At 40.1% G+C, this 16,964-nt stretch overlaps 1 protein-coding gene across 3 annotated transcripts in view; it reads left to right on the forward strand.

The window, feature by feature from the left end:
- THADA (THADA armadillo repeat containing) overlaps window positions 1–16,964 on the forward strand; it is a 314,439-nt gene that overhangs the window by 231,022 nt on the left and 66,453 nt on the right. For all 3 annotated transcript variants that reach the window (XM_082427608.1, XM_082427609.1, XM_082427610.1), the window contains exon 31: window positions 6,010–6,104. In XM_082427608.1, the coding sequence (XP_082283734.1) occupies window positions 6,010–6,104 (95 nt within the window). The remainder of the gene's footprint in view (window positions 1–6,009; window positions 6,105–16,964) is intronic.

The following is a 16,964-nucleotide window of genomic DNA, read 5'->3' on the forward strand; positions in this document are numbered from 1 at the left end:
TCACTGCTGTGGAGACCAGAAGTGACCTGTGTAGGAGTGAGCCCACGTAGGAGCCCAGATTAGAGGAGGAGCCCACAATAGGCTGTGATGGGGCCCTGCCAGGACTCACGACCCCGAGTCATTCTAAGCCATCAAGCTGGCCAGCTGCACCTATTTGATTTTCTGGTCTTCATTCTTCCCGGCATGTGGCAAGCACGTTCCCAGCTTTGTATCTTTGCTCCAGTGAACTCTCCTGCCTGGAATTCCTTCTTTCCATTCACTAGCCAAATCCTTCCATGTCTCCAGACCCCTCCTCCATGACATTCTCTAAAACTTTTTTTGTGTGTGTTTTGTTTTTCTCCACATACCCCCACCACCACCACACACACACACGCACACACATGCACACACGCACGTGCGTGCAACCATAAGCTCTTCAAGGCCAGAACCTTATCCCCTCCCTCCATTTCTGTTCCAAGTAGGATATCCCCCATGGTGCTTAGTAAAGGTTTCTAGATTAATAAAGTTAAGCCATAAGTCTAATCAGGATTCTGCGGGAGTAATTCCCTGGAGACTGGAGTGACCTTAGACCCTGACTCTGTTGAAGTCCAGATATGGTCTCGGGACTTAGAGACCTTAACAAACGCTAGCAGCCTAAAGCCAGAACAGCTGTTTTCAGCCCACTGAGTATGGCAGTGAATTCTTCTGGAAGACTTTTGTATGTCCAAAGTGAACTGTTTCTTCCAGGGAACCCACCAAGGCTTCACGCTAATGAGCAGGGATCCCAGCCTTCCAGCATGGCTTGGATCGATGGGGTCCCACTAGGGTTCAACCCTTTGGAGCTTTTGGAGCTCTTAAAGGTCACTCCTCAGCACTCCCATTTGGGGCATGTCACCCATCCGCTGTCGTTTCCTGCTGTCCCTCCCCTTCCACATCCCCTTTGCACTTCTTGTTATTCTTCAAACATGTCACATGCTGTCATCTTTGGACATGGTGCTTCCTCTGCTGGGGTCATTCTGTCCACAGTCTGTCTCCCAGACTCCTCCTCATCCTCCAGCTTTGCCAAGGCACTTCTGGACTCACCTAGGCATTTCCCCCTTCCCCATCCTTAATTTTCACTCTGTCAACCCCTCCTTTGGGCACCCATCATACCATATGATTGGTTGTGTGTTTCTATCACTAAACTAGTGGCTTTCAAGGTTTTCTGACAGCCATTCACAACAAGAAATACATTTTACAGATGACTTTGTACTGTGTGTGTGTGTGTGTGTGTGTGTATATATACACATATATATACATATATACACACATACACCTATGAAATCTTGTATAGTTTGATATTTTACTGTCTATGTAACATATGAACAGTCTGCAAAAAAAAAATGCAACAGACAGGGAATTTACTCAAGATTTATTAGAGTATTTAATTTTGGGAATGTTAGCGTTCAACATATCCACCATCATTTTGGCTATCAAGCATACCCCACTGATACCATTCAGTATAATAGAGGGTGACTTATAACTTGGAAAAGAAAAAGAAAAGAGTTAGGCTAAATCAATCAATATTTTTACTTAAAATTATTACATTTTGTAAATTATTTATGTCATATCAAAGATAATTTATTAAAAATTCTTTCTGGGCAAGGATTTTATAGAAATCCTGTGTATAACAACTTAAGGGAATGATGCTTACCGTTACTACTTTGGTGTACTGGGATTATATTTTCCTCATCTCTCCCTCCTTCCCTTCCCTAGCTAGCTCTCTCCTTCCTCCTCCATCTCCCCCCCCCCCCTTCCTCTTCCTTTGTTTCTTTCTCTTATGCTGGTCACCACCTACTAGTTTATTTCATAACTAACAAACTGGGTCATAACCTACAGTTTGAAAAACACTATTCAGGACTCTAAGTTCCTTGAGGGCAGTGACTGTCACTGAATCATTTCATCTTCATATTTCCATACCCTGACACTATTCCTGGCTCTCAGTTTCCTCTTAGTAAATGTTTTCTGAATGAATGGGCTGCAGTTAAAAAGCTCTGCAGCCACTGGGATTCCGGAAGGGACTGGAGAAGTGAATAATTTATCACAGACTTCCCAAGAGCTCCTGCTGTCCTCTAGACACTAGGACCATTGTGGATGAGTCTGGGAAGCCTTCCTGTCTCTGCCCTGCCTTCTGCCTCTCCCAACTTCCAGGAGAGAGGGCAGGAGCTTTAATGAAGTTCAGAGATCAGGTTCTCAGGTGGGTGTTTGTCAAGGGACAAATGATAAAAAGAGTGGAAGAAAGAATTTTAACAAGCCCTTCATTTCATTTTATATATGTAAACTTAGTCCTCGTAGTACCTGATTCCTGCTACTCCTTCTAAAACCACTGTTATGCTGTTTTTCAGCCCATCTGTTAGACCCTGACCACTCCTGACTTTTTTCGAACACTCTAAATCTTTATTATACCATGCCCCATGCCAGGATTTTTCCATTTGGGGGAAGAAAAAAATCCCCAAACCCACCAAAACCCTGTGGCTTGGTTTCCTGTCCAGCTGGCTTGCTCTTTCCCAGGATTTTATTCCCATCATCAAAGTGGCTTGACAGACCGAGAACAAACCTCTGGCTCACCCTGAACTCACACTGTACCATTTCCAAGTCAGAACAAACATCAAGTAATAGGGAGAGAAAAAGAGAGAGAAAAAAAAATTATTTTCCTGACTTAGAAGCCAGTTCAGAGTGAAGCCCAACTCTGATTCCAGACAGCAGTGTTCTGAGGCTGAGGCTGAGGCTGTCCTCGAGGGTGGAGCCTCGAACAGTGGACTCCAGGCCAGAATTTCTCTCTGAGTCAGTCTCGAAGGAGAAGCCATGGATGGACTCCCTTGTAGCCCCGGATCCTCTCTGCTTCCTGGAATCAAGAGCAGCAGCCTTTGAGGGAGCCTCCCGTGATCTCGTAAGACTACGTTAGACTTGGCCTAGAGCCTCACAGTTACGGGAGCAGTCAGAGTGGTCCCTGCGGTGTCCCAGGAGGCCTGCAAGGTCGGCAGCCTGCGCCAGGTCAAGAGAAGATGCAGAACACTTCAGCCTGGCCGGGGGCTTTAAAGATTGCCAGCCTTTCCTCCCTGTTCATTTAGAAATTTAAAAATATATATTAACCTAGCTAAAAATCTCATGGAAAGTAGGCTTGAAACCCTGTAGGGTCAGGGGTAGGAAGGGAGGCCCCTGAGTTCCTCCAGACTTGAAAGTCAAACCAGTTTCCCAGAAACTTCCCTTTATGGTTCCGTATGGCTTCACCAGCAGAAAAACATCTAGGGTGAGAAGCTATGACTCTGAGGCCAAATGGAGCAAGGAGCACACCAGGGAGCACCAGTTAGCACGGAGTGTCCCATCTCCTGAAAGCCTGGCTTGCCTCACTCTTGTTTCCACCTTCTCGATACAGTCCCTGTCTTCCCAGGCTGGCCTCTCCAGGTCCCTGGACAAGCCAAACTCATTTCTTCCTACATCTATTGCCCCCTCTCAAAATCCCCTTCCTTGTCAACTCTGTCTATCTAAATTCTTCCCATCGTTCACAGTCCAGTTGGAATTACATCTTCATAAACCCATCTCCATGTCTCCAGTCCACCCTAATATGTTCTTTCCCTTAACTCCTTACATCCTGTCCCGAAGTTTGTCTTTATTTCTGTCTCCATAATGAGACAAAACTCTCCGAGGTCAGAAATCATTTCATGTGCATCTCTTCCCAGCACCTAGCTCAAAGCTGGATGCTCAGGAGGCCTTCCACCTGGTATCTGCAGACCATTTATTATTCAGCCCTGTGCTTCATGTCTGATAATTCATTAACCCCTGGCATTAGGTTTTCTTGCTTTCTTTCTTGGGTGACCGTTTCTTTGGGAGGAAGGGAGGATATCCCACCTGTTAAACAGTGGAAATGCCAGAACTGGAAATATCATTACAGAAGTTTTCATAGACTGTGGGCTTTTCAACTTCACAGGTCAAGTTATGGACTGACCTGGGGAAAATTGGATAGAGACAAAAGATAGGGGTAACATTTGGGGAGGGGGAATTCCAAATAGATCAAAGTGTTAACAAGAACAAAAAAAGGAACTATAAAGTACTAGAAGAAAATATGGGAAAATTAAAAAATATATATCTATATTTATCTTGGAGAAGGGTTAGACTGTTAGCATGACATAAAATCCAGAAGGCATAGATAAAAATATTAATATATTTGACTGCATAAAACTAAACATTTTTGAATTGCAAAAAAATATTATGAATAAAGTTAAAAGACAGATGATAAACTACAAAAACATATTTGCAACACGTGACAAAGGGCAGATTTCCTTAATATGCAAAGAGCTCCTACAAATCAATAAGGAAAAGACCGATAACATACATCCATGAAATGGAGCACTTCACAACTATTTAACAAATAAGGCAAATCTCTGTTTTTAATAGAATGATATATCTAAAATATATTAGTGGGAATAAAAGTAATACTCAGAACTTAGTATGTAGTAAACCACTGCTTATATAAAAATAAACAAGTGGGTAGCTATAGATAGATGCTTGTAAATGAATAGAATGTGTCTGGCAGGGTATACTGTACAAAGTTGTAATAGCGGTTGCCTCAGGGGATAGAACATGTGGGTAGATGGTGGGGGCATGGAAAAGGAACTTTATTTTTACTGCATACCCTTTTGTACTGTTTGAATTATTTTTATACCATGGGCATGTGTTACCTGTTTTTTAAAACTAATTTTTAAAAATAGCCAGGTGTAGGTATGAAATTAGGCCAAATGTGAGGTATCCACGTAAACTAGTAGTTATGTCGGGGAGCAAGCAGATACTGTAGGTGAAGCAAGTCAGTGGGACAGAAGTGAGGCAGGTCAACGATGGGGAGAACTTGAAACAAGACAGTTTTAATTTAAAAGTATCTGATTTGCTTTCCATGCAAATCATGCGTATCCCTAGGATATGGGGATACTCTGTTCAGGACAGAGTGTGAATAAACTTTAGGGAAGTGGTAAAACTGTTAATTTACAGGGAATGAGAAGGATGGATTGAGGCATCAAGCCAGATGGAAATATACTAGCCAGAACTTGTGCCCTTCCCTCATCTTAGGTGGGAGGCAGGGAAGCAGGTCAGGGAATGCACCACATCAGTGCTCACAGTGACTCACCGTGAGGTGATTAGGGTGTCAGTTGTACACGTCAGGAATCTGATTCAAGTTACAGAGATACTAAGTGGCAAAGCCAGCATTCAAACCCAGATCTGTCCCTACTGTTTCTCTTGCTTGCACTGAGTTCTTAGTGCACCAAGGAGGTTTGGGCCCTTCTCATGGTCAATATGAACTGAGGCTCAGAGCCGGGGACTTTCAGTGCTGTACTCAAAAGAAGGTCTTCATTCTTTTTTATCTAGACCCCCTAAATCGGAGCCCACTTACTTTTTCCAGCGTGTGGTTCAAAGCGTAAAAAAGAGCTGCTCCATTTATTGAAGAAGAAAAAAATCTCATTTATCGGGAAAGGAATGTCTGTTGCAGCGTTTGTTAATGCTTTTCGCGTGTTTGTTTTTTCAGCTGGTTATTTTAAGTCCGTAAATATGGTTTATCATATGTGAGTGCAATTCTCGTTCTCCGAAATGCTAAATCAGTGATATTCATAACCAATGATTTTCCCCCTAAATTTGTCCAGTTCAGAGGAAGATAACAGAAAATGGTGTCGTATTCCCCCCACCCCCTTGTTTCCAAATAAGTGGGATCAGATATTGGTTGTCGTCTGTTTTCAGTTAATTTTCTTTGGAGCCAGAGCATAGAGTTTTCTCTGTTTCGTACACTCACAGCCCCAACCTCCACCATATGCGGTAGGATTTCATTGTCTCACTTGACTTGCTCTTGTGTTCTCACCGTTGGTGACTGTCCATCATTTTTAGCATTCGTTACCACTCTCTAAGCCTCATGACGTGCCTGGTAGAAAATACCCATTTTCTCTTTTCTGTGACTCAGGCCTCAGAGAGAGAAAATATCGATTTATTTTCTGTTCTTTACCTTTCTAGGCAAAATCCATGTTTGGTGACCAGAGCTGTGTATATTGATATTCTCTTCCTGTTGACTTGCTGTTTTGACAAACCCTCAAAAGACAACCAGCCAGGTATGAGTCATATTTATATCATATTTTGGAATGATTACAGGTCTTTGAAATGCAGGTAGGGTTTTGAGCGGCTCAGCCACGCACTCCCCCACCTTCTACTTTTGCAGGACTAACCACATATCAAAATTAAACATAGTGTCATACGGTTTCCTCATAGAAGCTTCCCAAGGAAACTTGTCCTTGTTTAGTTGCAAGTTTGTTTTCTATTTTGTCATTCAGGGAAGAGTCTGGACTCTACTCAGATACCCTCTGTATTTCTGAGACCTTGGCTCTTTCCTATTTCATGCATTTTCTCTGAAAGGTCGTCATTTTCAATAACTCAGAGTTCATTCTGTTCCAGTTTGTGGAGATAACCGAGTGGACTCATTTGATGCTGGAGCCTGGATATTTGAGACTCAGTCTCAAATCCACCCCTCGCTACCTTGAGCTCTGACTTTATACGTGTTCCTTGGTGTCATGTATGTTTCCTGGTATGGGCCCCAGATCCACATGCAATTGTTCTATTTTCATCATGATTCACAAAGTGGTTTTCTTAAAAGGGAGAGGGGCAGCTCCAAATAAAAAAATGTTTTGATGTGTTTATATAAGAGGCCTCAGGAAGTGCTGTACATGAGTTCCAGGCCACAGACTGAAACTGATTTTCATCAACACAAACTGGAATGCAGGGTAATGAGCCTGCAACTGGTTAAAATCAGCCTCTTCTAATTGATTAGGCCTGTCTAAAGGAGGCTACAATTACAAAGTCAGATTCTGAGTACAAGCAGGCCAGGCCTTTCCTCTGTTACATTTAGTCTGTCAATGATTTGTTGTCTTCAGTAAATATATTCAGGCTGTCAGAGTCCAGCTCTGTCCATATGGAACCCTGTTCCCCAATTCAAGCCAATTTAAAATGCTTTGGGGGGGAGGTGCGAAGCTGCCTCACTCGTATCAATGCATATTAGCCCACAAGGCCCCTGTGGCCATGCAGAGGTAATAAGAACACACCTGGACTTTGATCAGCTCCACGTCCCTGCATAGGGGTAGCTGTTGCATCCTTTTGGTAGAAGAGGATCATATAGTTTTATGACTGTGAAACGCTTCTAGTTTATACCTCTTATCCCAGCATAATTATTAATAGTACCCCTTTTACTCTTGAAAGTGTCCAGGTTTGCACAATAAATCACAGGTCACCCTAGCTATAAGGGACCTCAGGGTTGCGTCCACTTTATTTTACACTTGAGTTAACTGGGGTCCAGAGATTTTATATAAAGAGATTATGAATCAGATGTTACCAAGTAAATCATGTGGGGTTTCTACCATTTTTGTATTTCAGTTCCAAATTTCATGTAGCTTAGTAATACTTCTCTGCTTAATGTCTAAAGAGCCTTGTCCGTGAAAGAGTGGCTCACTACTTCACAAATCCATTCACTGGGTTCCTATCATAGTTGTGTGGTTGACTATAATCATTAGGTTTTTCTGAACTAAGTGTTTCTTGGTGTATTCGTACCATTATTCCTTGTCTGGAAGGATTTAACCCTTGAATGTTGTAAAATACCCTTCTTTCTTCTCCAATTGCCTGTCCTTTACTGATGAGCTAGGTTCCTCCATGAAGATGACTTCGGCCTTTTGGAATCATCCTTTCCACAAACTCTTACATCATTTAGCGTTTGTGCCCCAATTAAATGTGATCACAAGCTGTTGTTTATTACTCAACAGTATTTCACTTGCATCAATGTATTATACCTCTTAGAATCATTACTTTGCAGAGTAAGATATGCAAGGGATGGGGCACTTTTACTCTTTTTCTAACATGACAGCTATAGCTCTAAATATTTAATCCTGCACTCTCCAGTATGGCAGTCACTAACCACATGCGGCTCTTGAACAACTGAGATGTGGCTGATCGAAGTTGAGATGTTCTATGAGAAAAAAATACACACCAAATTTCGAAGACTTAGTATGAAAAAAAGGTTAAATTTCTCAATAATTTTTACATTGATTACACATTGGAATGATAATATTTTTGATATATTTGTTTAAATTAAAAGTATTATTAAAGTTAATTTCATCTGTTTCTTTTTAAAATGTGGCTATCAGAAAATCAATTACATATATGGCTCATATATTCCTATTGGACAAGCACTGATTTTTCCCAGTCCTTTGGGAATTGCCCTCGTAAACCACAGGATATATATATGTATGTGTCTTCTGTATGGCTGTATATATTCATATACTACATCCACACAAATAGTGGTAGCAAATTTTCCTCCGTTGAGGATGAATTAGATATTTAGAACTAACCAAATGTCAAATAAAATGGCAGTTAAGGTAGATAGCACTGTTTAGGATAAAAGTAAACTGTGAACTTAAAATAATTAAATCGATTCTTGTGTGTTTCATAAATTATTTCCAAAGGCAGTTTGAGCAATAGCTAAGTGTATCATCAAACAAGGTGATCACTTACCTGGATGTGTAGATATCAGTATGATTTCTAAGTATTGTCGTGACAGTTTTACCTTGTAAATGCCTTGAAAGAATAGATCATGGTTAGGTTCTGTGTCCCCCAACTAAGCAAGTAGTAGGCCTGCGTTAAATGGATTTGTTATTAACTGATTGATTGAAATGCAGAATTTTCCTCAGTTTTTAGAATAGTAACAGGTGTCATCAAGATACAAATCTTACTTAAACTCATGCATCAGTCACATGTAAATTCATTTTCCGAATTCAAATCAAATGTATATATTATGTGTATATGTTTGTAAATACACATCTACCTCTAAAGCTCACAGAGCTCGGAGTAGGGAGTACACCACATAGGCTTTAAAGCTAGATCCCTAGGTTTGAATCCCAGGTCTGCCATTTACTAGCGTTTGTGACCTTGGGCAAGTCATTTAACCTCTTTGAGACACTTTTCCTCAATTGTAACTGGGGATATAATAGGATCTATACCTTAGAGTGGTTGTCAACTAACACATGTAAAGTCCTATGTAAAGAATGTACTTTGCATGGCACAGAATAAGTGCTCAATAAATTTTAGCTACCATTAATATTATTATCATCGTTATAATTATCACTGGCTGGAAACTATGCATCTAATCCAGTTTCCTGCAGCCTGGCAGAGTTATGGTCAGTCCCTCACATTTACAACTCTCCTCATGTTCTTAAACATTTTCAAGAAAGAAGAAATGCCTGCTTTCCTAGGAAAACACTGAAGCATACCTGGCATGGAATGTCAAGAATCCACTTGATTAGGGATGCTGCTACCCCTCTGACTGATCCAGAAAAGGATCATCTTGTGGTTGTTGTTCATTAATTCTTTTTGTTCATCAGACATGACATGCTAACGTCAGACAAGTTAAGCACCTACATCTGGAGAGACACCTGATACGTTTGGGGCTTATAAGTAGGTCCAAAAAGGGATTACAGATGCTATAAAGGAAGTGTGTATGGGATACATTGGAGGCACTAAAGAATGAAAGGTCGTTTCTACTTGGGAGGACAGGGAAGCCTTCATAGAGGAGGAGGTGGTTGAGCAGAGTTTTGAAGATGAGTAGAAATTCACCAGATGGGCAAAGGACAGGTGGGTATTATAGACAGAGGAAGGAGCATGTCTGAAGCCACAGAGGCTCACGTCAGCACAGCTGTCAAAGAACTGGGACAGTGCGATTGCAGTGTTGGGTTCAAGGACAGGAGGTGTGACTAGAAGTGAGGCTGGGGGGCGGGAACTCAGTCAAGGAGCGCATCAGTCATGGTCCGAAGTCTAAGGAGCTTGAACTTGACCCTTTAGACAAAAGAGATTATGGGAGGATATAAGACAGAGAGTAGGGTCACGTGGTTTTTAAGACAGCGTGACATCTTCTGTGCCCCCATCCTTAAAGGAGCCTTAGGATCCTTAATGGAGCCAACTTCCTTTGCCACAGAAAAAGAATGTGACTGTAAATGCATTCATGGAATGTCAGGGTATTGTCATAACCATCATTGAGGGTTTGGGAGATGGGGGGTCCGAAGTGGAGGACTAGAGTTAAAGGCAGTACAATGCTGAAAATGGTTGCTTTAGCATGGTGTGATTTTAGGGGGATTTCTTCCTCTTATTTTCCATTTTACTAATTTTATATAACATAATTCTGTTTTATTCATATGTGTGTATATACACGTATTTCAACAGTAACTGTATCTAAATATGAATCTTAAAGGAGATTAATTGTTCCAAAAGAAAAGAAGTAATGTCAATTTCTGGGAAACTTTTTTGGACGGAGGAGGACCTGCCTGTCTCCTCTCAAACACTATTCTGTAAGTGACCTTGGAAGGCTATTTCTACCTCTAAAATATCTTAGAACATTGAAGGGCTGGGGGCATAAACAATGAGAAAACCAGTGAAGGGGGAAGGCAGAGAAGATGATTAGAACAGCTTAAGATAATGATGTGTTTTGTGTAATTCAAACTTTTATCTTAGTACTTCCCAATCATTTGAGGTTTCCTTAGCCATTAACTAGGTTTCAAAAATTCCAGATCTGGGGGTTTTGTTTTGAGTTTTAAAGTGATTTAAACCCACAAGGACTCTCTGTCCCCTGTATTCTTTTTCCTCTTCTGAATCCAGCTGTCATCATTAGTATATATCAGTTTCCTGCTAGAAAGAAAATTATAGTCTCCAGTTGGAGTTGGGGGGATGAGGAAGAAAGAGCCTAACTGCTCCAAGTACTCAGAGGCTGGGTTACAGGTCTGGGCAGGGACAGGGAAATGGAGAGCTTTCATTCTCATTTTAAACCCATTTTAAATTATTTGCTCTCAGGTTGGAAATTTTCCATTGAAATATCTGTTTACTGAAATACTATCTGAGACTTGACTAAATATTTACTCCCTTTTTTCTGAGAGGTGGACTTTCTATTTCTCTCTTATGCCCACACCCCTTAAATTTGTGTTTTTCACAGCTACTGAATTGAACATTTTCTTTTACCAAGTGTTTAAACAAATATCTTACCTATTTGCACTGTCTGACTTTCAGTTTAAGTTCTCTTGGTGGGTTTATGAGTGGATTTTTTCCTTTCCTAGTCTCCATTTTACTAATTTTATGTAACCCCGTTCTTTCTTTTGTAATTATGTGTTACATATTAAAATATGAATCTTGAAGAGGATTAGTTATTCCCAAAGAAATAAAGAAAGGACATAATAACAGTTTCCAAAAAGTGTTTTAGGTGGAGAAGGATTTGTCCATCCTACCCACATCGTGTAAGTGATCTCAAAAGGCTGTTTCCCTACCCCTGAAATGTATATAGGAGGCCCATTATATTCTAATTTTTAGGAAACATTATTTTCAGTATCAGCTCCCTTGTAGGGATCATAATAATTATGGCCAGTGTGTATTGAGCATTTAACTTCATGCCAAGCACTGTGCCAAGCATTTTGCACACATTAGTGAAGGAGGTACTAGTGGTCCTTCATTTTAGACGTGAGGGAACTGAGGAACAGAGGCAACTGCCCGACGTCACTTGTACAGTAAGAGAGCACAGCCCGAGCTCTCCAGCCACCTCCACCGTGGTCCCGCAGCACACTCAGGCCTGAGTCAGGAAAACCACTTCTTGTCTCGGGGATGGTGCCTTAGACCCCCTATGTTGATTCAGCTTCCCGGGCTTCCGCCGCTGCTGCAGAATCCCCAGGCCTCAGAGAGGGATCCCCCTTTCCAGTAGCTTCATGATCACATGCTTTTATGGGGACTTTCTTGCCTGCACTGCTATCTCCCGTCTCCGGGGTGTGTGGAATAATATGAGAGCGTACCCAGGGCTAGTTACTAGAAAGAGAAAGCTTAACGCTCCCGGGCAGCTACCTGCCCTTTTTCCCTTTGAAAGTGGACCTACAGCCACTGCATGAAAGACTTCCTAATACCAGGCTGCTGGTGACCGCATTTTGTGGTTTCTTTGTTAGTTGGCATTTATAGTTTGGATCTCATCATTCTGCCAAGTGCAATAAACATTTTGTTTTAACTAGAATGTAACTTTTATTATTGTTATTATTTTTCTTCTAAATGCCTTAAAAGTGACCAGCTTGTGAGTGTGAAGTCAGGATCCCTAAATAGTCTGAATGCCAAGTCAGTGTGCCTTGTAGATCAGTACAAGATTAGAAGACAGGCTCTCATTTTTTACTGCTTGTGTTTGTCTCATGGAAGTTCGGTAACATAAGCCCTCCCAAAGGCCAGCTTAGATGTTGATGGTGGTTAAATGGTAAAAATCTGTGAGAAGTATTCAGTGATGCCTTGTATTTGTACTGCCTTGGACATGAATAATATATGTGTGACAAGAATAAATATAAGGTCAATGATTTTTTTTGACATATTATAACTTCCTTTACCTAAGTTCCTGGGAAATATAGCCAAACAATTACAGAGAATAAAAACATTGGCAACTTACAAACACCTGCTTTGATTATTTGGTCTAATTAGGTTAAATTTAACCAATCCCATCTGAACAAATTGAAAACAATTCTTATCTGTTCCCTCGGTCATGCACTTTTATCGGTGTTGGATGCAGATGTGTTTAATATGACACAGTTGATGCTATTCTCTCAGCTCTGGGTGGGAGATAAAAGGGAATTGAGAACATATTTTTAGAGTCTTCTGGGGACTTTGTATTTATGGGTCTGCAGCTATGAAATTTCAAAAAAAAAAAAAAATAGGCTTTGTTATCAATAAATTAGTTGCTTTTCTCCAAAACACTGGGACTGTCATCTGAACTGTTGCTTTTGCCAAAAGTCTCTTTCCCAGGGAACAGTGAGCTCCTAAAATGAGCAGATGATTCCTAGCTACCATTCAGAAAGAATAATACAGGATGTGTTATTAGATTGCCAGGTTCATGTGGTATTGACCCCTTGTTAATTCCAAGCCCGGTGCTGAGTACACTGGCCCACAATTCTTAGAATTTTAGAGTTTAGAGATCATTTCATCAGTAAGTAGAGGGGAAACTGTAACAATGAAGTGACTTGCCCAAGGTCACACAGCTGGTTAGTGAAAAAGTCAAGCTTTCCTGGCTCCTGGTCCACTGCCCGTTTCTGTGACCAGAGTTAATAGTGTTGAGAGTTGGGCCAAGTGTCTGGATCTGTAACAGAACCATGTCATGAAACCTTCGTACTCACATTTCCACCCCAGGAGTCAAATACTGTTCCAGTGGGCAGCTGGGGTCTCAGAACATCCATGATTTCAGTTTTCTATGTGTTCCTGTCTTGCCCCACTCTAACCCCAGTCCTCACAGATAATCTGAAACTAGTTGCCCATGTCAGTTAAATTAGTTAAGCAAGTTGTTTTTGAAAGCTTATTCTAGACATTTCATGTAAATGGAATCATACAACATATAGCCTTTTGTGTCTGGATTCTCTCACTTGAAGTTTTCAAGGTTCATCCATTTTGTAGCATGAATCTTTTCTTTTTTTATGACTGAGTGATATTCCATTGTTAGATATACCATGTTTTGTTTCATCAGTTGATGGACGTTTGGATTGTTTACACTTTTTGGCTGTTATGAATAATAATGCTATGAAGATCCATGGACAGGTTTTTGTGGGGATATAGGCTTTCAGTTCTCCTGGGTATTTACCTAGGAGTAGAACTGCTGGGCCATGTGCCAACTCTAAGTTTAACTTTTTGAGGACTTGCCAAACTTTTCCCAAAGAGACTGCACCATTTTACATTCCCGCTGGCAATGTATGAGGTTTCCAGTTTCTCCACATCCTTGACAACACTTGTTATTGTCCATCTATTGATTATAGCCATCCTAGTGGGTATAAAGTCGTATTTCATTGTGCTTTTGATTTGCATTTCCCTAATGGCTAATGATGTTGGGAATCTTTTCTAATGCTAATGAGCCATTTTGTACACCTTCTTTAGAGAAATGTCTGTTCTGATCCTCTGGGTTGTTTGTCTTTTCATTCTTGAGTTGTAAGAATTCTTTATATATTCTGGATATTAATTCCTTATCAGATACACGATTTGCAAATACTTTCTCCCATTCTGTGCACCGACTTTCAACTTTTGTGATAATGTCCTTTAATGTACAAAAATTTTTACTTTTGATGAAGTCCAACCTGTTTTTTCTTTTGTTGCTTATGCTTTTAATGTCATATCTAAGAAACTGTTGCCTAATCCGAGGTCACAAAGACTTGTATCCATTTTCTCCTTAAGAATTTAATAGTTTTATGTCTTAACTTTTCGGTTTCTGATCCATTTTGAGTTAATTTTTGTATTTGGTGTGAGGTACAGGTCCAGCCTCATCCTTTTGCATGTGACTATCCATTTGTCCCAGCACTATTTGTTTAAAAGACTTCAGCTTTCCCCATTGAATTGTCTTGGCACCTTGGTCAGTCAGAAAATCAAGTGACCATAAATACATGGATTTTCTGGACTCTCAGTTCTATTTCATTGATCTGTATGTCTGTCCTTATTATACCAGGACCACACTGTCTTGATTATCGTTGCTTTATGGTAACTTGAAATCAGGATGTGTTGAGTCCTCCAACTTTGTTCTTTGTTTTCAAGATCGTTTTGGCTGAGTCCTTACCTTTTCATTCAGATTTTAGGATCCGCTTGTCAACTTCTGGAAAAAGAAAAGTCAATTAGGATTTTGATAGGTATTATGTTAAATCTGTAGTTCAATTTGAGGAGTATTGTCACTATAATAATATTATATCTTCAGATATTCAGATCAAAACACAGGGTGTCCTTCCATTTATTTAGGTCTTCAATTTTTTTCAGTGATGTTTTGTAATTTTCAGTGTACACCTCATGAACATCTTTTGTTAAATAATTTATTCCTATTTTATTATTTTTGATGCTGTTGTAAGTGGAATTATTTTCTTAATTTCAATTTTGGATTGTTCGTTGCTACTACACAGAACTATAGTTGATATTTGTATATTAATCTTTTATCCCATGACCTTATTGAACTTACTTTTGTTTACTTGTTTGTCTGTTTTTGTGGACTTAGAACTTTCTGTATATGAGATGATGTCCTGTGCAATAGAGATAGGTTTTACTTCTTCCTCTCCAGTCTGGATGCCTTTTATTTATTTTTCTTGCCTAATCACCCTGGCGAGAACTTCCAGTACAATGTTGAATGGAAGTGCCTTGTTCCTGATCTTAGGAGGAGAGGTTTTAGTCTTTCACTATTAAATATGGTGTTAGCTGTGGGTTTTTCATAGATACCCTTTATCAGGTTGAAGAAGTCCCTTCTGTTTCTTGCTTGTTGGTGTTCTTATCATAAAAGAGTGTTGGATTTTGTCAAATTCTTTTTCTGCATCTAATGAGATGATCGTATAATTTTTGTCCTTTATTAATGTGATGTGAGTCATGACTTTTTCTTGCTGAGTAGTATTCCATTATATGCATGTGTTGTTTATATTAATTCACCAGTTGAAATACATTTTGGCACTTCCACTTTTTGGAAATTGTGGATAATGCAGCTCTGGTAGCATTATTCCACTTTTTGGAAATTGTGAATAATGCAGCTCTGAGCATAGAAGTATTTGTGTGGCCATATGTTTTTATCTTTCATAAGTAAAACCTAGGAAAGGAATTACTAGGTCATATGATAAGGATTGTTTAGGTAATAAGAAACTGCCAAACTGTTTTCCAAAGGGCCTTACCACTTTGCATTCCCAGCAGCAATGTATGAGAGGTCCAGTTACTCTGCATCCTCATTTAGACTTGGTATTGCCCCTCTTGTTAATTTTAGCCATTCTGGTACATGTGTAGTGGTGTCTCACTGTGATTTTAATTTGCATTTCCCTAATGACCAGTTATGCTGAGCACCTTTTCGTGTACCGTATTTGCCATACATATATCCTTCTTGGTAAAGGGTCTATTCAAATCTCTCGCACATTTCTTTTTTAAATTTTGTTTTTCTTATTACTGAGTTGTGAAAGTTCTGTGTTCTGGATATAAGTATTTTATACAAACATTTGTTAAAGATTTTCTACCTATCTGTTGCTTGTCTTTTTTCTTAACAATGTCTTTTGAAGAGCAACTGCTTTTAATTTTGATGAAGTCTGATTTATCCATTTTTTTTCTCTGTGTCTTATGCTTTTTGGGCCCTAGTAAAGAAGTCTTTGCCTATCCTAAGGTCACAACGATGTTCTCTCAGGTTTTCTTCTGAAGTTTGTTTTTCTTTTTTTTTGGCCGCGCCGTGTGGCATGTGGGATCTTAGTTCCCCGACCAGGGATTGAACCCCTGCCGCCTGCATTGGAAGCGCGGCGTCTTAACCACTGGACCGCCAGAGCAGTCCCAGGTTTTCTTCTAAAGTTTGCTATTTAAGGTTTTACATTTAGATCCATGGTCCACTTTAAGCTAATTTTCGTGTATGTCATGAGATAAGGTCAAAGTTCTCTTTTTTTTTTTTCATATGAATATCCAGTTGTTCTGGCTCAGCAAGATCTCTGGGCTCTGGGTTCCCCCTCTCTGTGCTGGAGCATGGAAGTTGCCTCTAGGTAGTAGTCCAGGGCAACTATAAGGCCTACCTTGTTTGTTTCCTTCTCTCAGGGAAACATACTACTCACGTCTGATGTTTAAAAACGATAGTTTCATACATTTGTCTAGTTTTCTAGTTGTTTATGGCAAAGGGCAATTTCTGTAGCAGTTAAACTTTCATGGGCTAAAGCAGCAATCACTCTCATCACTTTGTTTTGAGACCTCTTAGTTCCTCAATTGTAAAGTGGGGATAATACCCTCAGAGGATTGAGGTGAAGGTCACATGAAAAAAATTGTAAAAACTCCATGAAAAGTAACAGGAAAGGAAAAATCCAACACTGTAAGAAAAGCAGCTATTAGGAAGTAACATTGATAGCAAGAACAAAGAAATGAATGGTCATCTCCTCCAGAGGAGGAGACAGAGCTTCTGCTGGTCC

The sequence above is a fragment of the Balaenoptera physalus genome (genome assembly GCF_965194825.1).
Source record: "Balaenoptera physalus genome assembly, chromosome: 15".
NCBI lineage: Eukaryota > Metazoa > Chordata > Mammalia > Artiodactyla > Balaenopteridae > Balaenoptera > Balaenoptera physalus.